The 24986-nt window shown below is 37.0% G+C and overlaps 1 protein-coding gene across 4 annotated transcripts in view; it reads right to left on the bottom strand.

The window, feature by feature from the left end:
* Atxn7 (ataxin 7) overlaps positions 1-24986 on the bottom strand; it is a 135170-nt gene that overhangs the window by 43682 nt on the left and 66502 nt on the right. For all 4 annotated transcript variants that reach the window (XM_042680127.1, XM_042680129.1, XM_042680128.1 and 1 more), the window contains one exon: positions 8945-9049. In XM_042680127.1, the coding sequence (XP_042536061.1) occupies positions 8945-9049 (105 nt within the window). The remainder of the gene's footprint in view (positions 1-8944; positions 9050-24986) is intronic.

The following is a 24986-nucleotide window of genomic DNA, read 5'->3' as shown; positions in this document are numbered from 1 at the left end:
CAATCAAAACATCTGTCAAGAAATTAGTTTAACAGTCTTTATTATAAAAAAATTCTCTGTAAAGGGAACTGAAGAAAAATTTAAGAAGCACAGAATTCTGGTATTAAAACAAATATATCCTTATTATGTTACTAATTTGTCTGGCAATGCACACTGAGATTCAATGACCACAACTGAGCCTCTAAGAATCACACGTAACATTGAAACTGTCTTAAGCTCAACACAATTACTAAAATTAGGAGTTCTAATAATCTGTTTAAACATCAAGTATAGAGGCAGTAAAACAAATTTCAACCTAAAGTTTGCTTTTGACCTGAAGAGAGCACAAATCAAGAAGTCTTGACCTTATGTGATTAGTTTACTTCTTGTACTTCAACTTGCTTTAAACTGAGATACTTACCTTCTTAAAAAAAAAAAAAAAACAAACCCACAAGAAAGGAAGGTATAAAATTACCTTGAGGTTTGTTGAGGGGGTGAGAAGGAAGAGGACTCTTTTCTTGGGTGGGCTATTTGAATATTTAGAAAGTAATTTCAAGGCCAAACAAAATGATCAATACAGGCAGAAAACCTTGGGCAGCTAATGAGACGCTTAACGTTTCTGATAGGTCACGTACCAAATGATTTCACAGGCCTTATGAGTTATGAGGTCTATGGGTTGGATATTCCCCACACTGAACTGCTGTCTTAAAAATAAAATGGAGAAATAAGCCCAAGACTAAGATTTCTACACACACAATGTAGACTGAGGGTAAACATCAAAGTGTAGTCATAGTTCCCTTACCTCCAAACCAGTTTGTTTTATAGTCTTAGGCCCAGAAGTGCATCGCTGGAATGATTCCAGCCAGGTAGTAGGTGCTGCAGCATAAAGAAAACATAAACACTCCCTCTTCTGGTCATGTGTGAGACCACAGCTTACCAGGGCTAAATGGAAAGTGAGTTTATCTTAAGTAGTCAACAAATTGGTCTTGAAATGCTCATCAGGGGGAAAAAAAAATCCTTATTAGAAAAAAAATCCAGATTTTTTTTTTTGGTTGGTTGTGGGGCCTGAACTCTGGGCCTGGGCGCTGTCCCTCAGCTCTTCAGCTCAAGGCTAGCGCTCTACCACTTGGGCCACAACGCCACTTCCGGCTTTTTCTGTGTATGTGGTGCCGAGGAATCAAACCCAGGGCCTCATGCATGCAAGGCAAGCACTCTACCACCGAGCCACCTTCTCAGCCCCCAAAAATCCAGAGTTTTAATCCCCAGTGCCCTTTAAAAAAACCTGAAGCACAGCCATGTGGTAACAGCTATGGTATCTGTGCGTGGCAGACAAGTCAAAAGGGGCATTACATATGGGATGTGTATAATTGACAAAAACTATATATATTTTACAAATGTGTGTGGTATTTCTGGGTATTTATGCATGTATGTATCCATACACTCATACACCCACACAAAACAATATATATATGCAGAAATTCACATTTTCATTGCCCTTTTCTAGTGACCCAAATCAGAACTGTCAAAGCAAGTCATTAAATCACAGTGGCATAAATCTGGTAAGGCAGCTGTAACCAGCCTCCATGTAGTAAATCAGTATGCTCAAATACATTTTTCTAAAGCAGGATGATCTTTAAAAGCACCGCATATAGAAATGCTGTTCTGAAAACATAAATGTTCTGATACTTGACTGGCTAAATTAAAATACATTAATAAAATAGAATTAACAGGTAGTCTTTACAGAACAATATGTATTAACATATATAATATTTAAGAAAGATTAAATATAAAAGACAAACTCGTAGTCAATTTTCACATAACAAATATATGTAAGGGAAAAATTATGTATGGCAAATATTACTTTGCCCAACGTTTAGTAACATTCTAAGGTAATATATAGGTCAAGCTGTACCCCTGAAACATAGTTCATTCTGATTGCATATTTTGTTATTGGTTTAATTTTTCTTTTACAATATACTTTACTAGATTAATAATCACAAAAATATCAAAATGTACTTTTCTTTTTAGTAAATAAGCTTGCCATTTTTTCCCTCCCTGGTATAACTGGGAAGAGAACACAAGCTCTTCCGTAAATTCTTGTTATCCAAGGAGAACATGAAGAGTTCCATGAAAGTACACAATTCTCTTGTTTCTTGGCTTTTTTGAGCAGATTACTTTTCCACTAAAAATCAAGACACATACAACAGCCCAAATAAAACAAAAACCAGCCAACAAAAACTAAAAAGAATGACCCTGTAATAAATACGTTCTGCCATTACAATTTTATAATACATTGAAAGAACAACCTCCTGATTCACATTGCTGCTTGAGTTCCACCTTCCTCTTATTGCTCCTACCTACTTCATCTACAAGCCCTGAATGTCGATTTCAGGTTGCAACTCTTTGCCCTAGCTGCCATAATCCTAATCTAAGCTTTCTCTCCCCATTCAGTTCTCACCTTACCCATAGCACACTTGTTCTCCCTGGCTTCATTCTTGCCTAAGTTGCAAAGAACAAGCAGTAGTCAAATCATGGTATTCCTTGGCACAAAATCCTCCCAGTGTCTCCACACTAATTCACTGTCAATCTTGATTCTGCTCATGCATGCCTTCCAGGGTCCACTATATGGCCCTGACCCTTCTTTCTCCAATTTCAAACCAAACTTCTTTCTTAAGCACTGTATTGCTTCCTTACCAGTCTTTGTCAAGGCCACTTCAACCTCAGGATGTATGTACTTGCCATTTCCTCTGTATAAAACATGCAGCTTCTCTTCCAGATCTTAAGAACTTGGCCTTTTCTGCACTAGGTAACAACTCCTCTTCGAAAAGGCCTTCTTTGACTAACCTATCTAAAGTGGTCTGCACTAACTTTCCTTTACACTATTCCCAGAATGTGTCACTACTTGAAATAATCTTATTTCACCCTATTTCACCTTTGTTCACCCATCCCAATCAGATTACAGCTATATGAAATTAGAGAAACCGCTTTCTAGTTCGGTGGAAAGAAATAGGTACCCAATAGATACTTCTTCAGTGCATGAATACCATGGGTGATTTGTTTAATTTAATCAAAAAGCAACCCTGAAGGCATATACCTTAGTAAAGGCATAGATATCAAAAAGAAAAAAAAAAATCAGCCCACTTTATAACCCAAATTTAAAATGTGGTCTCTACAAATGGTATTAAAACACCAGTTAATAATCACCTTATCCAAGTGGGGAAGAAAGATAAAAATTATATTAGCTAAGAAAATAAGCCTTTATCTGATGCTACTGAAATTTGAAAAAATTAAATTAAAGTACAATTTAGCTTGTAGCAAAGAAAAACATGAATTTACTGCTTATATCATATTAAGGAACAAAAGGTTTAGGTCAAAGCCTTTACTCAAAATTTCCTTGGAGAGTTAAACTGATGTTCATCTTGACAGCAGTCACATGCTGATGTCCCAACTGGTTAGTCCTGGCTCATCCTCCTATTACTGAGAAAGGCCTGGCATGTGTCTCTGAAGCACAGCCAAATGCTTTTTGCTCTGCAATGCATTTCAGTCTTGGTACTGACTGTAGAAATTAATACACAGATTAATTTTCTAAAGAAGCCATAAAAGTTATGAGGTTCATAGAAAAAGAAAAGCTAGGCTATGGGCATTACTATTATTTAGGTGGAAAAGGCAGAAAAGAAATCCATTGACTATGCTAAATCAAGTATCTACCTACTCTGCCATTACATCTTCAAATTACTAAATGTTGTTTCTGAAGTAACAGGTTTACAGTGCTGACTCAGCTACACCGAGAAAACAATTACACCTGAACTAGAGCATCTGTCACTGATGAGTTTTGGAACATGTGGAATTCACTTTATCTTCTCTGGATTTTCTTTTACCCCTATTGTTATCATTGGCAAGAAAAATAGGTATTAGTACCCAGAAAACATGGCCTGGTACATTATATCTGTGTGAATGAAACTTAATTTAGGGCTTTAATCTGTAAACTATGGATAAAATCCATTTAGTAGGTAAGAACAAGAAATGAAATAACATGTGCAAAAGCTGCTTTAGAAATTACCAAGTACTGCTAAAAGTGATCATCTGTGGACTTTTATCTGAATGCCAATTCTAGAAGACTATCAATGAAATTTTCAAAGTAGAGAAAAACATCCAATTTAGTACACTGGAGGTTTAAAAGAAGACAATTTTTTTTTCGTTACCTAAAAGCAATTACTTAATGGTTAAAACAACCCATTCAAAAAATAGTTTAAATTTTATTGCTTTTGTGTAGACAATCAGATGGCAAAAAAAATCTGGCCCTGTAATAATGTAAAATACATAATAATAATAAAAATAAAATAATGTAAAAAACAAACGTTGCCATGCAAAGTAATTTAATCACATGACAATGCTAGTCATAACCATGTGGAACGTTATCAATAATGACAACCAGCTTTTAACCAGAACCAGCTCATTAGATTTTTGAACTTAAGACTGATTTTGCTTACATTAGCAATCTTTTAAATCAATTTCAAAAAAAAAATTGGAGTTATTTCTCATATGAATATGAGCAATTTACTCATACTCTGAATAAAATGACATGTTAGCAAATCCAATTTATGCTGGCATCTAAAAGATCCAAATCACCTCAACGCAAAGCAAGGAACATTAAGTCCATGATATTATTTCTGTAAGATTCATAATTCCTGCAAGTAAATCATAGTATTTTTGCTAAACTACTTGCAAATAATTATGATAAAGCCAGATTTATGACACCTCCATTTGTGAAAAGAGGTCTGAGAGAGGCAGCTGCTTTATGTGGAAGCCTTGCCAACAGACTCTCATACAACTTACGGTGAATTGTAGTGGCTCAATCCATAACAGTAACTGATAAATGAATGATATTTTGCATATCAACATGAGCTTCTAGAATTCTGCTTCCAGACTGGTATTTCAGAGGAACTAAGGTTGGTTCCAATAGATATCCAACTCCTTAAACATCAAATACTACGTGTGGATAACACTTGCTATTATCACTTAGATAGCTACGTTGTCCCTTGCCTTTTTTTTTCTTCTTCTTCTAATAGGTTCTATTTCTTGACCTATGTCTTCAGCCCTGCTTTTTACTAGTTATTTTGGTATTGGAATTTTCTCCTGAGGCTCACTTTGAATTACCATCCACAGATCTCAGCCTCTGGAATAGCTAGGATTATAGGTGTGAGAAAACAGTACTTAACTTCCAGGGTCTTTTATAACAAAGGAAGCAGGACCCAGGCTCACTGGCTGTACTGGCAAAGAGCATCAACAAAAGATTAAATGATCTTTTTGCTGTTTACATTCTTATATTTACCATCTTTTATAGTAAATAACGCCAGATTTTCCCCCTTTACGCATTTGGAAATGGATTTATTTAAATGAGTAGCCTGACTTAAAGAAAAATATTGTGTGGAATTACGTCAGCAAATAATCAAGCTAGAACCTGATTAACATTGGGAAGAGATGTTTGAGCTACATGTTGGTACTTGGACTTTGTTCAGAGATTCAGCTGACTATAAAGTTAACAAGTAAATTAACATAAATAATCAAAGGTAAAATACTAATGGCTGACATTTGAGAAGGGTTTAAATTAAGAATAGAGACTGTAAATGTGGACTTGTCCAGGCTGAATTAACATCTCTCACCTCTTGGTCTGCCTGTATGAGAGAGGAAGAAAGTTATGGAACTTTTCATGAGTAAATGCAGTGAAGCAGCAAGGCACAGAGCAGCTCAAGTAGTAGCTAGAATTACAAGCATGAGTCAGTGGTGCCTGTATATTTATAAATCTGAAAGTTGCAGCAAGAAACACCTTGCTTTTAAAAACACTGAGTAAAATGAAGAGAAAAATCAGACATGCTGGAATATTTCAAAACAAAGAAAACATGTTATTGCTATCTAATTTCCAAGAAGGAAAGCAAACTATATTGCAAAAACAATCAGACTATGAAACCTGGAAATACCAAAATGATACTACAACCACTCACTATCACTAATCAAATGGAAATCATGGTTAATCATCAACTCCCCAAAAGGCAGCTTGCTAGGAAAAACAAAACAAGCAAAAAAACTAAGGCCTTTTATTTCTCTACATAGGTTGCTCACCAATTCAAAATTTTTCCACTAACATTAAATAATTTACAGGTCTTGTTGCCACTTCAGTGCTGTTCTTTCTTGTTCTGGAAGTGGTAGTATTAAAGGAACTGCCTGAATGTTAAAGGAACTGCTTATTTGTTCATAAAAGTCACAGGTAAATAGCAACAGGTATTCACAGAGTGACCCCATATTTTCCTTAATTTCATCAGAAAACACAATCCCTCCCTTGGAAAGTAGAATGCTTCCTAATATAGTCCCAAACTTACGATAGTTCAACTTGACAATATTTTGGCTTTATGGAGTTATGAAAGCAATATGCATTTGGAAGACATAGCACTTGGAAAACTATCAATATGCCATAGGATCCTCTCTCATGATGTGATGTGAGCAATGGTAGTGTGGCAACTCCTATTCAGGAGTGTTAAGGATGGTGTTGCTAATTTATGATGCTAGATTGGTTAGAGGAATTAAAGGCATTTCTATATCCAGTAATTCAATTCATAATGTGATTCATTTTCAGTCAAGAAGCATGTGAGCATTTCTAAAAATCAACATTTTTTGTTTTTACTGTTAAAAAAAAGAAAATGCAAGAATTACCCTTCTTGGATTTCATCAAATAAGAGAGAAAAATTTCCAAAAATATCACAGCTCCTGTCTGTAAAAGGCAGGAGACGATGAGAGTACTGAGAATAGTTCTCAACCTTGTGTACATCTCTTTCCCTTGGCAGTATTCCAGGGCTACCATGAAGTGCCCCATATACTGCAGGCAGTCATGCTCCCTTCAACATCATCACCAATTTACCTCTAAAACCCTTATAAACCCACTAGCACTCTCTTTCACTGCAGCCTTAGAAAGGGACAGCCATACTTCCCTTTTCTGGAGCACTTGACCTTCATCTTTCAGAACTCTACTATCTGACATCTTTAATACTTTCCTTGCCACTGGAGCAACTTCAGCATCTTTCCCAGTGGCTTTGGAAAGCTACACTGTGCTAGATTAACAGAAAAGTTAGACATGAGATTATAAGATATTTTCTTCAGAGACACTGACATGCTAAGAAGGAGATGAAGGAAGATCAAAAACAAATGTTAGCTTAGCACTGGTGGCTCACACCTGTAATCTTAGCTACTCAGTAGGTTGAGATCTTAAGGGTAGAGGTTCAAAGCCAGCCCAAGCAGAAAAATCCATGACTTTTATTTCCAATTAACCAGCAAAAGGCCAGAAATGGAGGTACAACTCAAGTGGCAGAGCACCAGCTTTGAGCCAAAAAAGCTAAGGGAAAATGCCCTGGCCCTGAGTTCAAGCCTACTAGCAACACAAAACAAATAGATGAGCAGAAATAAGAAGCCCTGAAAAAAAAAGTGCACTGTCACCACCGAGTGAAGTACTCTGAAAAGAGGTGACCAAGAGGATCTCCTGGAAGAGCTAACACCTTTAAGCATTTCTTTTCCTATTTCCTCCCAATCCAAATCTACCTCTCACTTCTCTGAAGCAGCATTGGATCATATTACTCTGATTCTGCAAATCTGCAACAGCTCTTCACTGGCACACATGGAGGCCAGGGAACTCTTATGAACAGTGAGGCCATGTAGCCAAAACCCAGTCTCTCTATGCACACAACTCATTCACATGTGTAATACATCAGCTCTGGCCAATAGCGGGACTGTGCAGCACATTCCAGACAGCCTGGAATTTCTTGCCTCTGAGCTTACTCATGTCACTCTATTGCCAGCCTAGACCCACCAAATATGGATGTACAGTACACAATCTGTGTGGCCATATGTAGCTGCCCTGTCTATTTCCATCAAAACCCTTCCAATTATAGGGGACTACATATCATTAAAATATTTTCTGCATTTTTTCCACAATGGACAGGTATCTCAGGTTTAAAAACATAGAAAAAAATTGTACCAAAAACCCCTAACTCAACTCTACTTTCCAAATCCTAATATGAAGGGTATGTTGTCTAAGAAGCTTTCTCTGAGTTATTCACTCAGTGGTATTCATGTTCCACCTTATTTTTAAGGGCTTGGACTGTTTTTAACTTTAGACACACATCTTTCTGTCTCTCATATTTATTATATACCAGGCTTTATATTAGTGGCTTCATATAGGTAATTTCAATTAGTCCCCACCAAACCTGTGACTCTTATATTATCCCTGCACTACAAAAAAGAGCCTATGGTTCTTGTAGGCTCTAGTCCATCTTCACACTCAACTCCAAATATTTGGCAACTGACTCATTTCCCTTTCCAATGTCAGCTTCTAAGTCTCAGCAGACAGTACATTATTTACCTTTGTACTGCTGACCCCCACAATCTTACCCAGCAGCAGGAACTCAAAACCATTTTATGCTTAAGCATAACATACATTCCTTGCAATCAATATTGGGATATGTTTATGATGGTGTGGCTCATACCAATATTAACAGTAAGTCCTAAAAATTCTTGCTTTAAAAGCTATCTCTAAGCTATGTGACAGTGGCTCATGCCTGTAATCCTAGCTACTCAAGAGGCTGAGATCTGAGGATTGCGGTTCAAAGGCAGGAAAGTCCCTGAAGACTCTTATCTCCAATAAACCACTAGAAAACTGCAAGTGGCACTGTGGCTCAAGCAGTAGAGCACTCGCCTTGAGCTGAAGAGAGCAGGGACAGCGCCCAAGCCCAGAGTTCAAGCCCCACGACTGAACAAAACAAAACAAACAAACAAAAAAATCAGACAGTACCCAACATTTGAGAAGGTATTAACCCAGTCTAGGAATTCTCTCCCAATGAGGGAGAGATACTATGGCCTTTGCTTTAGTTCTGCTTTATTTACTTTTTAATAATGATTATATAAACACTTAAACACTTACCATAATGTGACTGAAATGCTTGTGGTTTGACAACCTGATTACAGTCGTTACACACCACCAAGTAGAAATCATCATGGGCTGGACAAAGACCAAATATTGGCATGTCTGCAACAAAGAAACAGAGCATCAATCACTCATCTGGATATGACTGCTGTGAAATAATTTGGAAGAGTAATACTTTCTAAAGGGGCCTCCTTATCATAAAATGCACAAGGACAAATGGTACACTGGTTTAAAAGTAACCTATGAACATACCATGACCAAAAAAGAAATCAAACCAGGCTTTAGACTTTATAGGTCTAAAATAAAATATGCAAAATTGTTACAAGGTATAATAGATACACCTATTAGAATGAAAACAATGAATATATTCATGCAATAGAACAATTTAGATAAACTCTACCAAAAGTTGCCAGAAAGTACTTGGTAATTCACAAAACTATACCTGATAATGGTTTTTGTTATTTAATTTTACATTCTATTTCAGTTATCAGATCTCTGAGTTCTACAACCCAGTTAAGAAAGTGAGGCAGAGATAGCACTGAAGAGTATAATTGCTGCTTTTGGCAGCACGAAATACAAAGGAAAAATATCATTATTAAATTTTAGGCCACAACAACCAACCTCTATTCTTTCTGCTAAATGAAGACACCAGACATAATGCCTTCAGTACAAACAGCATTTCACATATTAACAGCAATCTGGTCTCCAGAATAAGCCAAGAGACAAGATTATTTTGTTTTCAGAATAACAAATCAATTTAAAATGCAAAACTGAAGAAAAACTATCTGCATATAAATGAAAATTCAAAGTAACCTCATACTTTGTAAATATGTTTAAATAAAAGTCGCAACCATAAAATAATTCAACAAAGTATTTCAAGATTAGTGATTTCAAACAGGTATTGTATATAATATGCACAATTGAGAATATCTGCAATACACTGATAGTACAATTTTCTCCCTCAGTACTGGTAACTGAACTCAGGGACTCAGGCTTGCTAGACAGGTACTCTACCACTTGAGACATGCCTCCAGTTTCTTTTGTCTTGGTTATTTTCAAGGTAGAATCTCACTTTATGCCCAGGAAGCCTGGGCTTTTTTCCTTCTACTTAGCTTCTTCCACTGAGCTACTGGCCTTCCCCATATGTGCAATAAAAGGCAAGCACCATCATGACAGCCACTGGTACTTCTTTGTTGGCCTCAAACCTCATTCTCTCAATGTCTGTCTCCCAAGTATATAGGATTACAGGCTTGAGCCATTAAGCTAGGCTAGGTATCACACCATTAATGCAGAAAAGTATTTTGGTAGACTAAACTCTATGTTTAAAAGGTGAAAAATGCTGGCTATATAGCTCAATGGTAGAATACTTGCTAAGCATGTGCAAGTCCATGGGTTTAATCTCTAGTACTGGCAAATAAACAAGTATAAGGAAAAGGGCCCAAATAACTGATTTTTATTTTCATTCTTTCATATAGATTTAATTTCCCTTTCTCTAGCATTCATGATGTTGGTGATTTTAAAGGGAGAAAAAAACGATCTAAGGAGATGGCATATGAAGAGAATCTTTAAAAAATATCAAATGATTGATCTACCATACAAAGCTACAGTTTAGTCTGTATTGCGCAGTTTCTGTGGCACTGAATTACAGATAGTTAACTATAGATATGAACTATTCCAAGGTTCTACATGACTCGAACACAACTGCAGCACTGAGTAGTTTCTATATGCTATTTATCTAATTTTAGCTTCCCAACTACCTACAGAGATACCATTTTATCATCATTATACCTAAAAAGACAAGAACGCCTGCCCCCAGTCTATGGTCAACAGCTGGGACCCGACTCTTACAATAATGGCTTAAAATCAGAGGAATGGTTTCTAGACATTCATCCAGATCCCAACACCAGCAAATTACAATATCCAGAGGCTAAACACCCCTAATTGTGTAATTTGAGTAGATAATATCAAAAGCTCCCAGTAGATTGCTGATTTCTCTAAACTTATTTAACAAAAATAAGTAAAAGCCAAAGAAAGTGCTATTTTCCTTGAAAACATAACCACATTGAGCTAAGTTAGTACATGTGGGAGAAAAGGAAAGGTTATATTCCATGTAATGACATACATAAGCCATTTTCCCTGACTTTCTTGTAATTGTATTTCATACTATTAGAACTTAAAAGCAGTTTAGCCTAAATTCCATTACAAACGTGGTGCTAAATGTTCTATAGGACTATTAACTATGAAAATTCATATTACAAAGGTGACACAATTTTTTTAACTTACAGTTTAAAAATATCAAATTTCTATATTCAATTAATGGTTTCATTAATGAAATCAAGCCAATTAGTTTGATTAATTAAATAGGAGTTAACCTGTGTTAGTCAAGTTAGTTTTAATCTGTGATAGTTTTTCTTACAATGTTCAATGATAATTCTATTTAAAATATTCTCTGCCAGATACTTGTAGAAGCTAGATCCTTTCTCCTTTAAAAACAAGATTTGAGAGTGAAAAGACAGGTAGCGTGAAGACATAGGTTGAATGTAGCTTAGTGGAACATTTGACTAGCATGCATGAAGACCTGTATCACTAACAAAACCAACACAGATTTTTTTAAGTAATAAGGATAGGAGCTTGTCACAATGATGTTTATGTAGAAAGAGTTCTGTTTTGTACTAGTTCTTTTTATCTTTCTATGAAATTTATGATTAGTAAGGGGTTAGTCTTAAGGAACCAGAAATCTACATTTATGCAAAAGCAGAAAATCCTGATAAGGAAAGTAATGAGAAGAATCACTACTATGTCCAAGTTCCTGTGCTAAGCACTTTTCATATAGCTATCCTGTTTCTTCTTCTTTTTGCTATCAGTAACAGATTTAATATTACTAGTAACATGTTAACTGTATTAATTAACACACTAATTAATGTGATTCACTGTTACTTTCCATGCACACATATATCATGCATTTATACGTATTTGCCCTTCTTGGTCTCTTTTTGTACTTTTCAATCCATTTATTTCTAACCATAACTCTAAAATATCATAACTCTAAAATATATTATTTACATGAACTTGTCTACTCAGCAGGAAAGCAGCATAATCAGAACTCAAGTTTGCAGTCATTAACCTCTCATTAGCATATTGCATATTCCTAAAAGGTTGAATATATGTGCAACACACACACAAAATAGGGCATACTTAAATCCAGTTCATGCTACTCTATGAAACAGAGTTGTTATAATAAAAACCTAAAGCAACTGTAACTTTAGCTTTCAAAATTCTTTATTTTCAGACATCCATATTTGGAGTAAGCTAAAAGATACAAAATAATTCAAATAAAATGTCCTCTTCAGGAGTTCTATATCCTTTTTCTGTACTGGAACATTCCAGAGGCCTTAGCAACAGGAACAGGGTGGAATGTTGTAGCAACAAAAAGAAATAAAATAATCTGTGTGAGAGCAACAAAAAGAAATAAAATAATCTGTTTCTGAACATTTTTAAAGCAATTTGCAATCAGCCCATCCAAAAATTAACATGATTCTTGCCCAAATGTAGAGATAAGTTTGACTTAGAACAGAAAAAAGTATTGGGCTAATAAAAATAAAGTCATTATTAAATTTACAAGCTTACAAAATACACTTTAAATATGTAACTGAAACCACTGTACTTGAGTTCATGGATTTTGAGCTAATTTGAAAGAACGAAAATTATTGTTCTGTAAGCCCTATGTTTTTTTCAGGATTTGGGTCACCTCCATGTTCTAATGAATATGTGAGTGGGCTAGCCCCTACATCTAAGTCCCCAGCCAGCATACTGGGAAGGAATGGGTTTAAGCACATGGATACATGAGCAAATACATGTAGGACTTCACAGTCCCACTGAAACCAGATCTCCAACAACAATGAACATATTTAATGCTGATGTTCCTATATCCACTTTGAACACTCTACTTAACAACTGAACTTGAATGTTGTAGAAAAAGCATTTAACCTTTGCGATATTCTGAAAGTTTCCTTTCCCCCACTTATCTATAACTTCCTCATGTAAATCATGTCTATCTTTCTGTCTTCACTCCAAGCTGACTATTCGCAAGCTCTGTCTATTCACATGTCCAAGTGCCTATTAGACATCACCATCTGAGTATGTTATAAATATCTCAAATGGAACAAATATGTCCAATAGAACTTCATTGTTGATGCTGCCCTATTCCTTGTTCCCAGTAACCTTTCCCCTTTTTAGTAAATGATTTTATTCATCATCCATCAATGGCTAAAATTAAAAACCCAGGTGTCATCTAACTCCTCTGTCCATCACTTCCAGGCCATCTGCAGGTCCAGTCAGCTCTATTTAAAAGCCTGTCTATATCTCTTAACTGCCACAGCCACTGTTGCAGGACCTGCCACCAGCACTCTTCCAATAGACGAGGGATGATTTCTCCTAAGAGAGCTTCCATTCTTTCACTAAGCAGCCACAGCAATTCTTTAAAATTTCTCCCTGATAAAGTCAATGCTGTTTAAGTCTCTGATAGCCTCACCAGTGACATTTATGAAGAAAATTTCAATCCTTAGAACAGAACCCAGGATGAAATTCCACTTGCATCTCCCTCTCTCTGTGATTCACTCTGCTTTAAGTTAGTACTGACCACCTTACACCCCACAAAATGCAGAAAGCTCTTTCTCAGCTGGGTTCTGCCCCTCTTCTCCATCAGATGCCTGATACAGTCTTACACATCAAGTCTCAGTTCAGCCGTCATATTTTTAAAAGGCCACTTCCTACCTCTCCCTATTAGTCACTCAATCACTGGTACTTTAAGCCAAGTGGCTAAGCATGTAGGTCACTTCACTCTGAATCCTGGTTCCCTCACTCAAGACAGTAGTTCTATAACATCTTTGACCTTCCAACAATGATGATTATAGTGCCTCCTTCACTCAATATTCCAAAAAGTAGAAAAATTCAGAGACTGAATACAAACAAAATAGCAGAAGGGTACCAGGTCTTTGAAAGTGCTCACATAGACATTGAGACCTCCTAAGTCAGTAGATGGCATAGTTAAGAAATAAAGCCAGGTATTGAACTCATAAGCCCAGACAATTTCTGGTGTTTTCCAGGAAATGGCTTCCCCCATGCCACTCTTACTGCTAGTTCCCAAAGCCAAGTCTGGTAGCCTCTATGCACTGGGAGAGAACTTCTAACAGGGCAGAACTCTCTTCCTGTCTCCACTTAACTAATGCCAGATTCACTAATCTGTAAAACACCCATATCACTCCTTTATTTGATGACATGCTGAGTTCAAAATGAGGCTAGACATTTAAGCTATCTCCTTGAAAGCAAGGCCTCCCCTGTACTCAAGTTAGAAAGTCAATCCATTCTTACCTTGAGACGGACTCAGAATTCCTAGAACCTGTTTTTTTAACCCACAATTCTACACTTGAGCCAGACCAGTTCCATCTTTTCTTTCTGTAATGTCTAGCCCTTACCAATTATTAGCCCGTTTTCTGCTACTGCTATTTACATAATTCAAACCTCTGTCAGTCATTAGTGCATCAATTTATGATTTACAAATAAAAATTCATAAATGAAGAGTTGTTTTTTTTTTTTGTTTTTTGTTTTTTTTTTTTGCCAGTCCTGGGGCTTGAACTCAGGGCCTGGGCACTGTCCCTGAGCTTCTTTTGCCCAAGGTTAGAACTCTACCACTTGAGCCACAGCACCACTTCTGGCCTTTTCTGTGTATGTGGTACTGAGGAATCAAATCAGGGCTTCATGCATGCTAGGCAAGCACTCTACCACTAACCAGCCCATAAATGAAAACTTCTGCAGTCCCATTTGATTAGAGAACTTCTCACTTTGCCTAGCTCAGACCTGAGAAGTGTGTTTGTGAGATGACTGGCATTTGAACTTTACTTCTGTAGCTTCTCCTTGCTCTAAAGATAAAAATTTAAATCCTTATCTATCTCACAAAGCCTTCAACAGCATGCTCTAGCTTCTCTGTATCTGACCTCTCTGGCCTTGGTATTGTCCTAGAGCAAACTGCTTTCTCATCATGGCACTTGCTGTTTCCTTTGCATGAACTCACTCCTTGCACATCTTACATGGCTTGTTGCTTTACTTCATTCCATCTTTCCTAAAGACTTGACTAGACTGAACCCCGTTACATGGTCCCAGAGCACTGACTAACTCTGACACACAGTCTCAATATCTACTCTCATTTATAACCATCCACCTAAATGTATGAACTGTATAAGTCCTACTCTGCTCCTCGGAGACTACATTTCACATCTGTCCCATTCTCTGACAGTGCTTAGTAGTACTTCCGTTGGCTCCAGCAAGCAAATATGATTATGTGATTGGATAATAACCAGAATATTAGGGCACAATTATAACCTTCTGACTTAGGTATGGTTTTCAAACCTATACACTGGGAATTCCCTTTGCTAGTATATTCACTGCAGTAGTTAAAAGCGGTTTTGTAGCCAAGACTACTTGAATTCACTCTTCCTTTTACCAACTGTGTATGCATCGTTAAGTATTTAACTTAGCCATGGAAGAAATCCCACTTACGTGGGCAAATCTTCCTACAGGAGGAGGATCACAAGTTTGAGGATAACCTGGGCAACAAAGCAAGACCCTATTTCAAAGAAAAATAATTTAACCTCCTTGGACCAAAATTTCCTTGTGTATAAAATGAATTAAAATGACCTATATTTCATAATATTGCTGTGAAAATGAAATAAAGTAATCCATGAAGAGCACTGAGGCTGAACATGAAGTAAATAATCCATTGTTGAAGAAACAAACAACCAAAATCACCCACACGACAATTTTTTTTTTCAAGGGCTCTAGAACTTTTCCTAACTTTGCAAAACATTGATATATACACCACATAGCAACTGACCATTTTACAATGTGAGCTAAATTCCCAAGTGGCCTGTTGCTCCACTGCTGACCATACACTTCTGCCTTGCAGACCTCTCAAGGGAGGTTAACTGCGGCTCCAGCAGCAGGAGGTGCAAGCCACCCGCTAGAGAAGGCAACTCAGACATGAGTGTGGATCACCTTCAGTTAAAGGATGGGCCCAAGGGCTAGTTCAAGGGTCACAAGCAAAGGCCACACAAAGGCATGCACTGGAGGATCCTCTAAAGTGGTCAGGAGACTGAAGATGTAGGGATGAGGAAGAAGGAAGGTTTAAAATTATATGTATCACTTGATCCATTAACTAACCTAGGGGTTATTCAGTATAGTAAGAAAGAAAACCAGCATTTAGAAGGCCCTCTTGGTAAAATTTGCAACGTAAGGCTTAATACTCTTTTCTGTACTTCAGTATTCTCATCTCCTTGACAGTTACCCATGGCCTTTAACTGCTTCCTTCTGTGGAAATGCTTCATCCTGCCGGCTCTAAATTCTCAGCTTATGTTTCACTGGAAAAACTTTCCCTGACAATTTAGAGCAGGCCTCTATCTCTTCAGACAATTCTCTCCTACCGTTCTCATTAGTTATTTGTGTTTAGGCTATCTCCTTCCCTATATAAGTTCCAGGAGGACACAGAACAGTACCTGATATAAGGAAGGCTCTTGAAAGAATTTGAGAAAGACAAAAGACCCCTGGAATCAGACTGGCTGAGTTCAAATTCCAACCCTATTACTTGGGTAGGTATGTGACCTTGGGCAACTTACTCTGTCTCAATATTTTCATATGTAAAATGGAGATAAGAGTAGCAGTTTAAGGATCAAAGAGTTAGTATAAAGTCCTTAAAAATGTATCTGGCTCAGTGCATGTACATGGCACATAATGCCTATTACACACTTATTTCTATTTTTACTGTCAATGGGATAGATACAGTGGACACTGCTTCCAATCTCTGTTGCTCTGGAGCAACCTATCACCTCTTGCAATACATGTATTAAGTACTTACTGTGTTTCAGGAAAAGTACTGTATAAACTATTAATTTTATTTATCATTCATTCACATAGTAATCATATATTCAGTTATATACATGGATGGTTATTATTTAGTGGGTACTATCTAGGTATTAGGTGTTTATTAGTGAATAAAAGTCACAACTAAAAAAAAAGTCACAACTAAAAGAAAAAACCCTCAGAAGTAAAAGAACAAAACATTTGCAATTATTTTCATTTCAGGAAAAACAGAGACACAAGATATCTTGTCTTAAGTCACTAAATAGAAAGTGGAGGGCTGAGATCTGAAGGCAGGCTACTCCAAAGTAGCTCTATACCCTTCTATACCACTCAATACCCCCATCTAGATTTCACCAAATCAAAACCTGCATTTTAACCAGACTCCCTGGTCATATGTGTATGACTGAAAAGCATTAAAAGGAGACCATTGAGTTAGGCTCCAGTGGCTCACGCCTGTAATCCTAGCTACTCAGGAGGCTGAGATCTGAAGATTGCGGTTCAAAGCCAGCCTGGGTAGGAAAGTCCTGAGACTCTTATCTCCAAAAACCACTCAGAAAACTGGAAGTGGTGCTGTGGCTCAAGTGGTAGAGCACTAGCCTTGAGCTGAAGAGCTGAGGGACAGCGCCCAGGCCCAGAGTTCAAGTACCATGACCAACTTAAAAAAAAAAAAAAGCAAGACCAGTAGGCCTGGGAAGTAGCTCAGTGTAGAGCACGTGTCAGGTATATGCAATGTCCAGTACTTAAAAAAAAAAGAACATCAAACAACCTAGATTAAAACCTTCATATAATAAATACTAGAGAAATTATTCAGCTGAGTGATCCATATTTTTCCCACTCAATCATCTGTCAATGGTATACTATCTACTGTCATGTACACTAAACCATCATTGCATTCTTGGGATAAATCCCACTAGGTTATGTTTTACTTTTTACCTTTGCTGGTACCAGTAACTGAACTCAGGGCTTTATAGTTATTCCAGTTGCCTGCTTGCTTGGCCTTCTACCACTTACGCCATACTTCCAAGCCTATTTCTTTGCTAGTTATTCTGGTAATTGAGTCTGGTGAACTTCTCTACATGGGTTGGCTTTGAACCATGACCCTCCAGATGTTAGCCTACTTGTTCTATGCTACTCAGAATTTATAATTGTTTTGAAGTCAGTCAAGGTTAATTTGATAGAAGTATCTCAGTAGAAACATATTCTTTTTAATCAATGTGTTTACAGACAATGTTGTGTTATTCATAGTATTCCCAGATAGATATTTAAGGTCAGTAGTGATGTCAAATTTTTATTTCTGGGGCTGGGAAGGTGGCTCAGGGGTAGAGTGCTTGCCTTGCATGCATGAGGCCCTGGTTCGATTCCTCAGCACCACATAAGCAGGGGAAAAAAAAGCCGAAGTGGTGCTATGGCTCAAGTGGTAGAGTGCTAGCCTTGAGCTGAAGAGCTAAGGGACAGCGCCCAGGCCCAGAGTTCAGGCCCACAACTGGACCCCCCCCCAAAAAAAATTATTTCTGATTTTATTAATGAACAATATGGCCAAGTGTGACTAAAGGTTTTTTGCTTTTATTGAACATAGCAAAATATGAATTTTTAATTTACTAAATTTTGACTTTGTATTTCTTTCTACTCAAACTTGTATTTTCTTATTTCTGCTTGCTCTCAGCTTTTCTTTTTCCTTAGAATAAAATGTTGTGTTACTGACTAAAAAAAAATCTTATGTTTGAATGTAGTTTTATATTTAATTTGTCCCCTAAGCAAACCAATGCTTTCTTTACCTGTTCTCTTATTTTGTTGACATTATTAGTTTTGTTGGTGCTGGTCCTGGGGCTTGAACTTCAGCTCTATCTTTGAGCCTTTTTTGCTCAAGTTTAGTGAGCCACAGGTCTTCCACATCCTGCTTTTTGGTGGTTATAATTGGAGATAAGGGTTTCATGAACTTTCCTGCCCAGGCTGGCTTTGAACCATGATCCTCAGATCTCAGTCTCCTGAGTAGCTAGGATTATAGATGTGAGTCACCAGTGCCTAGTTTGCATTCTTATTTTGATATGTTGTGTTTAATTCCCTTCATTAATCTCACAGTGATTTCTAATTCCTTATCAGACTTACTGCTTATTCAGAATGTATTAATTCTACTTGTAACTTCCCAAGATTTCTTCTGTTATTAACTTCTAGTATAATTAACTTCTGGTATTATACAAGAATATAGTTTGTAGTCATAGGATTTCAATCCTTTTTATATTTTTAGAGGCTTAGAGAACGTTTCAGAGCACTGAGGAATGTGTAGCTTGATAGTATTAGGTACACCCTCCACATTCTTGCTCTTCTGCCTAGTTGCTGTATTTATTCTTTAAAGCAGACAACTAAAGTCTTCAAGTATCTTCACGTATAATCACTAAGCTGTCAATTTCTTCTTTTGGTGTCTTTTCTTCTGGTACCAATTCTGGGGCTTGAATTCAAGACTTGAATGCTGTCCCTAGGCTTTTTCACTCAAAGCTAGCACTCTGATGCCTGAGTTGGCATCAAATCATGATCCTCAGATCTCTACCTCCCATATAGTTAGCATTACAAGCATGAGTCACCAGCTTCATGTTGTTTGGGGCTCTGCTGTAAGATACATGTAGCTTCAAAATTGCTCTTCTTAATAATCCATTTGGGACTTTAAGGTGTCCTCCTTGGTCTCTAAAGTTTATTTTTTTCTGATATTAGTGTAGCTTTGCCATTTTTTTTTCTGTTCCCATCTTGCTTTTAACTTAGGGCCTCAAACATGCTTAGTTTTTTTCCCCTGGCCTTCTACCACTTGAGCCATGCCTCCAGCCTAGCTGTTCACTAGACAATCTGGAGAGTCTTTTGGATATTTTTGCCTTATCTATCTTCAAACCACAATCCTCTAGATCTCCATCTTCTAACTAAAAGCCTGAGGCACCCACGCCCAACTCCAGTTGTCTTTTGAGAAGGTCATGGCATATATTTGTATGTGTCTTTTCCATCTTTTAACTTTCAATCTATTTCTGTGGTGTATTGTGATTTTTTGAAAAATCCATTCTCTAACTCTTGCCTTTTGATCAGTGTTTTTTTACATTTAGTTTTAGTGTAACTATAAGAAATATTACAAAAACAAAGGAGGAGGCAACAATGCTTGATAAGAAATGCACTCATTACCTTCCCCATGTAATTGTAATCACTCCGTACAGTATTTTCACAATTAAAAAATATTATTATCAGCAAAGCAATTTTATGTCATGTTATTGATAAGATATGATTTATATCTGCTACCTGGCTATTTCAATAGGCCATTGTATCTTTTGGGCTCTTCTCTTCTTCCATTACTGCCTTCTTTCCTGTAAAAATAGCTATTTTCCAGCATGTAATTTCCTTTTTTTTCCTTTTACTTACTTTACTAATTATTTTCTTAGCAGCTGTCCTGTGTATTATTTTAATTAACACTTCAAATAACCTAGTTTGAGCCAGGCACCAGTGGCTCATGCCTGTGATCCTAGCTACTTATGAGGCTGAGATCTGAAGATCATGGTTCAAAGCCAGCCCCAGCAGGGAAGTTTGTACAATCTTATCTTAAAAAAAAACACCAAAAAAGCCAGAAATGGAACTGTGGCTCAAGTGGCAGAACTCTAGTCTTGAGTGAAAAAAGCTCAGAGACAGTGCCCAGGCACTGGGATTCAAGACCTAGAACCAGCAATATTATTATTAGTAATAATAACATTAATAACCTAGTTTGAATTAAAGCCAACTAAATTTGTATAAGACTTGAAACTATAAAAACTATCAGAAAGGGCCTGGGGGTTTGGCCCAGCGGAAGGGCGCCCGCCCGGCGCACTTAAGGCCCTGGGTTCCGTCCTCAGCACTGGGGAAAAAAAAAAACAAGATACAAAGAAACTATCAGAAAAAAACCTAAAAGAAACTTCAAGACAACAGTAGAGGTGGTTTTTTTTTTTTTTTTTGATAAGGCACCCAAAAGCCCATATAACCAAAGTACAGACAGACAATTATAACTCAGAAGTTTCTGCACAATAAAGAAACCAATCAATGGTAAAAAGATAGCTTGAAAATGGGAGAAAATACTATAAATTCTTCTCTGATAAGGGATTAATATCCAGAACACGCAAGAATGCAACAGAAAAACTAGCAAGAACAACAATGTCACGAAAATGTCCCACATAATATCCAATTAAAATGGTTGAAGAGCTTACATTTCTAAAAAGATGTCAGAAAAATGGGCAATAATGATATGAAGTCAATGTACATCACTTTATCATCAGGAAAATGCAAATCAAAACCAAAATGACACATCATCTCCAGTGTGAATGACTACAAAGGGGGGAAGAATAGCAAAAAATGGTGAGTATGCAGAGAAATATTATACACTAGATGAGAATATAAATTAGTGGAGTCATGAAACAGATTGAAGAGGCCTCAAAACACAGAGAGTTACTGTTATCTCAATACTTGGTACAGAGGAAGAAAATAAAATACATGCAACTGTCATAGTCACATTCCCATGTTTACTGTCAAGAGCTCAGATATAGAAGCATCTGTAGTGTCCACTAATATATGAATGAATGTGGTGTATACACAAAATGAAATATTATTCAATCATAGAATGAAATTCTGTCATTTGTAGGATCACAGATAGAACTGGAGGATGCTACATTAAGCAAAATAAGCTAGAAAAAATACTGAATATTTTCCCTCATATATAGAAACTTATAATTGCCACTAGAGGCTAGAAAGGTTAAGGGTGAATAAAGGAAGGATGTATGGCAGGTTTGCAGAAAAGTTTCTGCAAAATTTCATTCAGAAAAATATGAATTTATGACTTGTTAAAGATAAAACTTAATTTCCATAGTACACAAAAACTCTGCAGGATACAGTGGCTCATTCTGAAACCTCAGCTACTAGGGAACTAGTAATTGGGAGGATCTTGGTTCAAAGGCAGCCTCAGCAAAAGCTGGTGAAACCTCCGTCTAACCAATAAGTTGGGAGTGGTGGTACATACTTGTGATCCAATCCCAGCTATGTGGGGAGTGTAAATAGGAGGATCACTCTGCAGGCCAGAACAGGCAAAAATTCCAGATATCATGTGAAAAATAAATGAAAAGCAAAAGGGCTGGGGGCGATGACTTGTGTGGAAGTGCCTGCGTAGCAAGCTGAGGACCCAAACTCAAACCCCTGTACCATTAAACAACAAACTAACTTTACTTTGCTACAATTCTATTTGTACACATTTTCCCCAAAGGTAGACGCACAGTTTGTTGCTTCTTTGTCTCCTAATTTTGTTGAAAACTGTACAACATAAATTGCATAATTTAGCACCTCTGATCAGACTTACTTGTCCTTGTCTGATTAGTGACTTCCCTGAACTAACAAATAATACCTATATTCTTTGTCCTTAAGTGTGGTCAGCCAAGTCCCTGCTTGGTTAGCTTAGTAATCAGCTAATTGCTGATTAAGAAAATGTCTATTTTTTGATAAATAAATGTCTATCTTTCTGATAAGAAAATGTCTATTTTCTTAAAATCGTCCAAGCAGTCAGTTGTAGGTCTTTGGTGAGTCTGCCTTGCCTTTCACTTGGCTCAGGCAAGAGACAGGTCCTTTTTTTCAAGCCCTTCCGATGTATGTTTACAGGCCTGCAGATGCACATGGCTTTCTAAATTACCAGAAATATATTGGTGCTCTTTAAAACCCCAAATGACATTTCATTCCCTAGTGTTTCCTATTTAGATTTTTAGTCAGCTTCTGGCTAAGCTCCAAATGGTATGCTAGAGCTCAGGAAACTGTCAGTTAACTGCTGATTTTTTTTTGTTTATTTGTATCTGTTTTCATTTGTTCAGTTTATGCATTTTTGTTTTTAGACAAACATCCTTGGTACAGAACATAAAATGAGCTCTGAATTAGCTCAAAGACAAATTTTAAAATTTTGAGTTTTAGGGGAGCTAGGAGATAGTTCACGACTCAGTTGTCTGAGTATAGGATTTTGGGCAGGATCCAAGTCCATACTATCTCCTCTGCTAGCCACCCTGTTGTTTCTTACAGCTATCATAGTGTGAGACTGTGGATTTCATAGTTACTGTGGAACTGAAGAAGGCTGAAACAGAGTGAGTTAGAATTCTACACAGTTCTCTGTACTTAAGAGATGTGACTATTTTTCACTCTTCAGATCTTGCAAGCCTTCGGTTAACTTCAAAAATTTCAAAATGTTGATTTTAACAATTCTTGCCAGTGTTTTCATTGCTTTTACAGAAGGGCTTATTTTAGGAGGTCCTTATTCTCTGCCAATGGTGTGTATTAAAAGCATTTTAATGAAGGTTAACACCATCAGATTATTATTTTCAACATTACGTATAATTTAACGTAGAAAGGGGAGAGGCATTGTTCTAAGTGCACATAGGGAGCACAGCAGAAGCTGTTGGCAGCAGAAGAATCAGGGGTCATTTAGATTTGGAGATGCTACTAAGATGACATAGGAGGAACAGTTGCCATGACTTGGCCTGGATATGAGGTTGGTAAGGGGGATGACACCATGTTTCCTTTCCTGCAGAACAGGATGGATGGGTGGCACTAGTTCTGAGAAAAATTTTGGAAGAATGCCAGGCCTGAGAATAAGGAATGTACAATTGGGATTACAGAGAGATCAAAGAAGATATTAAGGAAGAATCTTGAAGAATCTCTCTGAATTTTGGGGAAATGGTTTGTAACTCAAAATTCTGTATCTTCTCAATGCAAATAAATCAGGATTTAAAAGCAATACATATATACTAATTATCAATAACTCCAAGTAAACCAGGAATCAGAAATACAATCTCCAGAATTATGAGAACTATGTAAAAATGCCTAAAACTACTCATTGCTTGCATGCAAGTGAATTAGTTCTCCCCAAAGGAGCTTCAAAGATAAGTTATAGTAAGATATAATAAAGATAAATCTTCCCAAGTTTAGAAGAACTGTTGCATTCACACACATCACCTTAATGTTCTCATAGATGTTTGTGAAAGCAACTCAAATCCATTGGATTCCTTGGTTCTCCATTCACTCCATAAATATTCCAGGGCCTCATAGTTGACAGCACTTGATCAGTCCTAGGGGAAGCAGCTTGGAACAGGTCAGACTAGGTCCCTAAAATAAGTATGCCTTAGCTCGAATGCTGACTTGTCTATACATTGTGCTATATTTTTTAGTTCTGTAATCATTTTCATTAGTACTTTTGGCATATGACTGTCACTTGTATAACTGCTTTCTCAGTTTCTGGAACCAGGAGAAGAGCAATTTGTAAGACAAACTGCCGAAGGGACAGGGGAGCTAAGCTACTGAAAAGATGGTCCTTCTAATTTCTAGTAATATTACAAGTTTCTTTCTATTTAAACAGTGTTTCCACTGGGAAACACTTCAAATATAAGTCTGTTGTGGTTTTTAGTTCATTTGCTGATTTCTGTTTCAAAAACTTGAACACCTAATGGGCAATACTTAGAAAAGAAAGTTGAAAGAATTCTCTTATCTCAGTTTTGCTTCTTCATACTGTGCAGTTTCACTATGTCCAGAAGAAACAAGTCAACATACCTGAGCAAGAGACTCAAAGATCACTTACCACAACCAGATGCAAATAGATGTAGTTGGCTGGTAACACCCAGAGCAGCACAGACTGAAATAGGTATGTTAAACACCTTTTTTTCTCCTAATTTGCTTTGAGTGCTTTTCTAAAGGAAAAGGTTAGGAAAATATTTAAAGTACAATAGTCACTGTGTCATTTTCTACGCACACTTAAATAGATCAGACAGCCTGCTGAGTACTTTATATGATTTATATTACATAATCCTCACAACATCCCTGTAGCAGTGGTATTCTTAATCCTGGTGTAAAAATGAGGAGACAGGCACTGTTAGGTTAAGTAACTTGCTAAGATCACACAGATGACAAAGGTGGCTCTCATGTTAAAGATTAACCAGATTGACTCCAGGTCTTGGGATTCCTAGCCAGCCTGCCAGAATGTCACTGGTCACAGGGCTTCATTCCTTCCTCAGTAAGTACTTAGTTAGGGTCCAGCTGTTTCACCACCAAGAAGTGTGCATAATAACCTAAGAATTCAGTCCTCTTAGAACAGACCCAGTTTCTCATTTTA

The sequence above is a fragment of the Dipodomys spectabilis genome, unplaced genomic scaffold, assembly GCF_019054845.1.
Source record: "Dipodomys spectabilis isolate Male_0828 unplaced genomic scaffold, ASM1905484v1 ptg000054l, whole genome shotgun sequence".
NCBI lineage: Eukaryota > Metazoa > Chordata > Mammalia > Rodentia > Heteromyidae > Dipodomys > Dipodomys spectabilis.
This window is presented reverse-complemented; position numbering and strand designations above follow the sequence as displayed.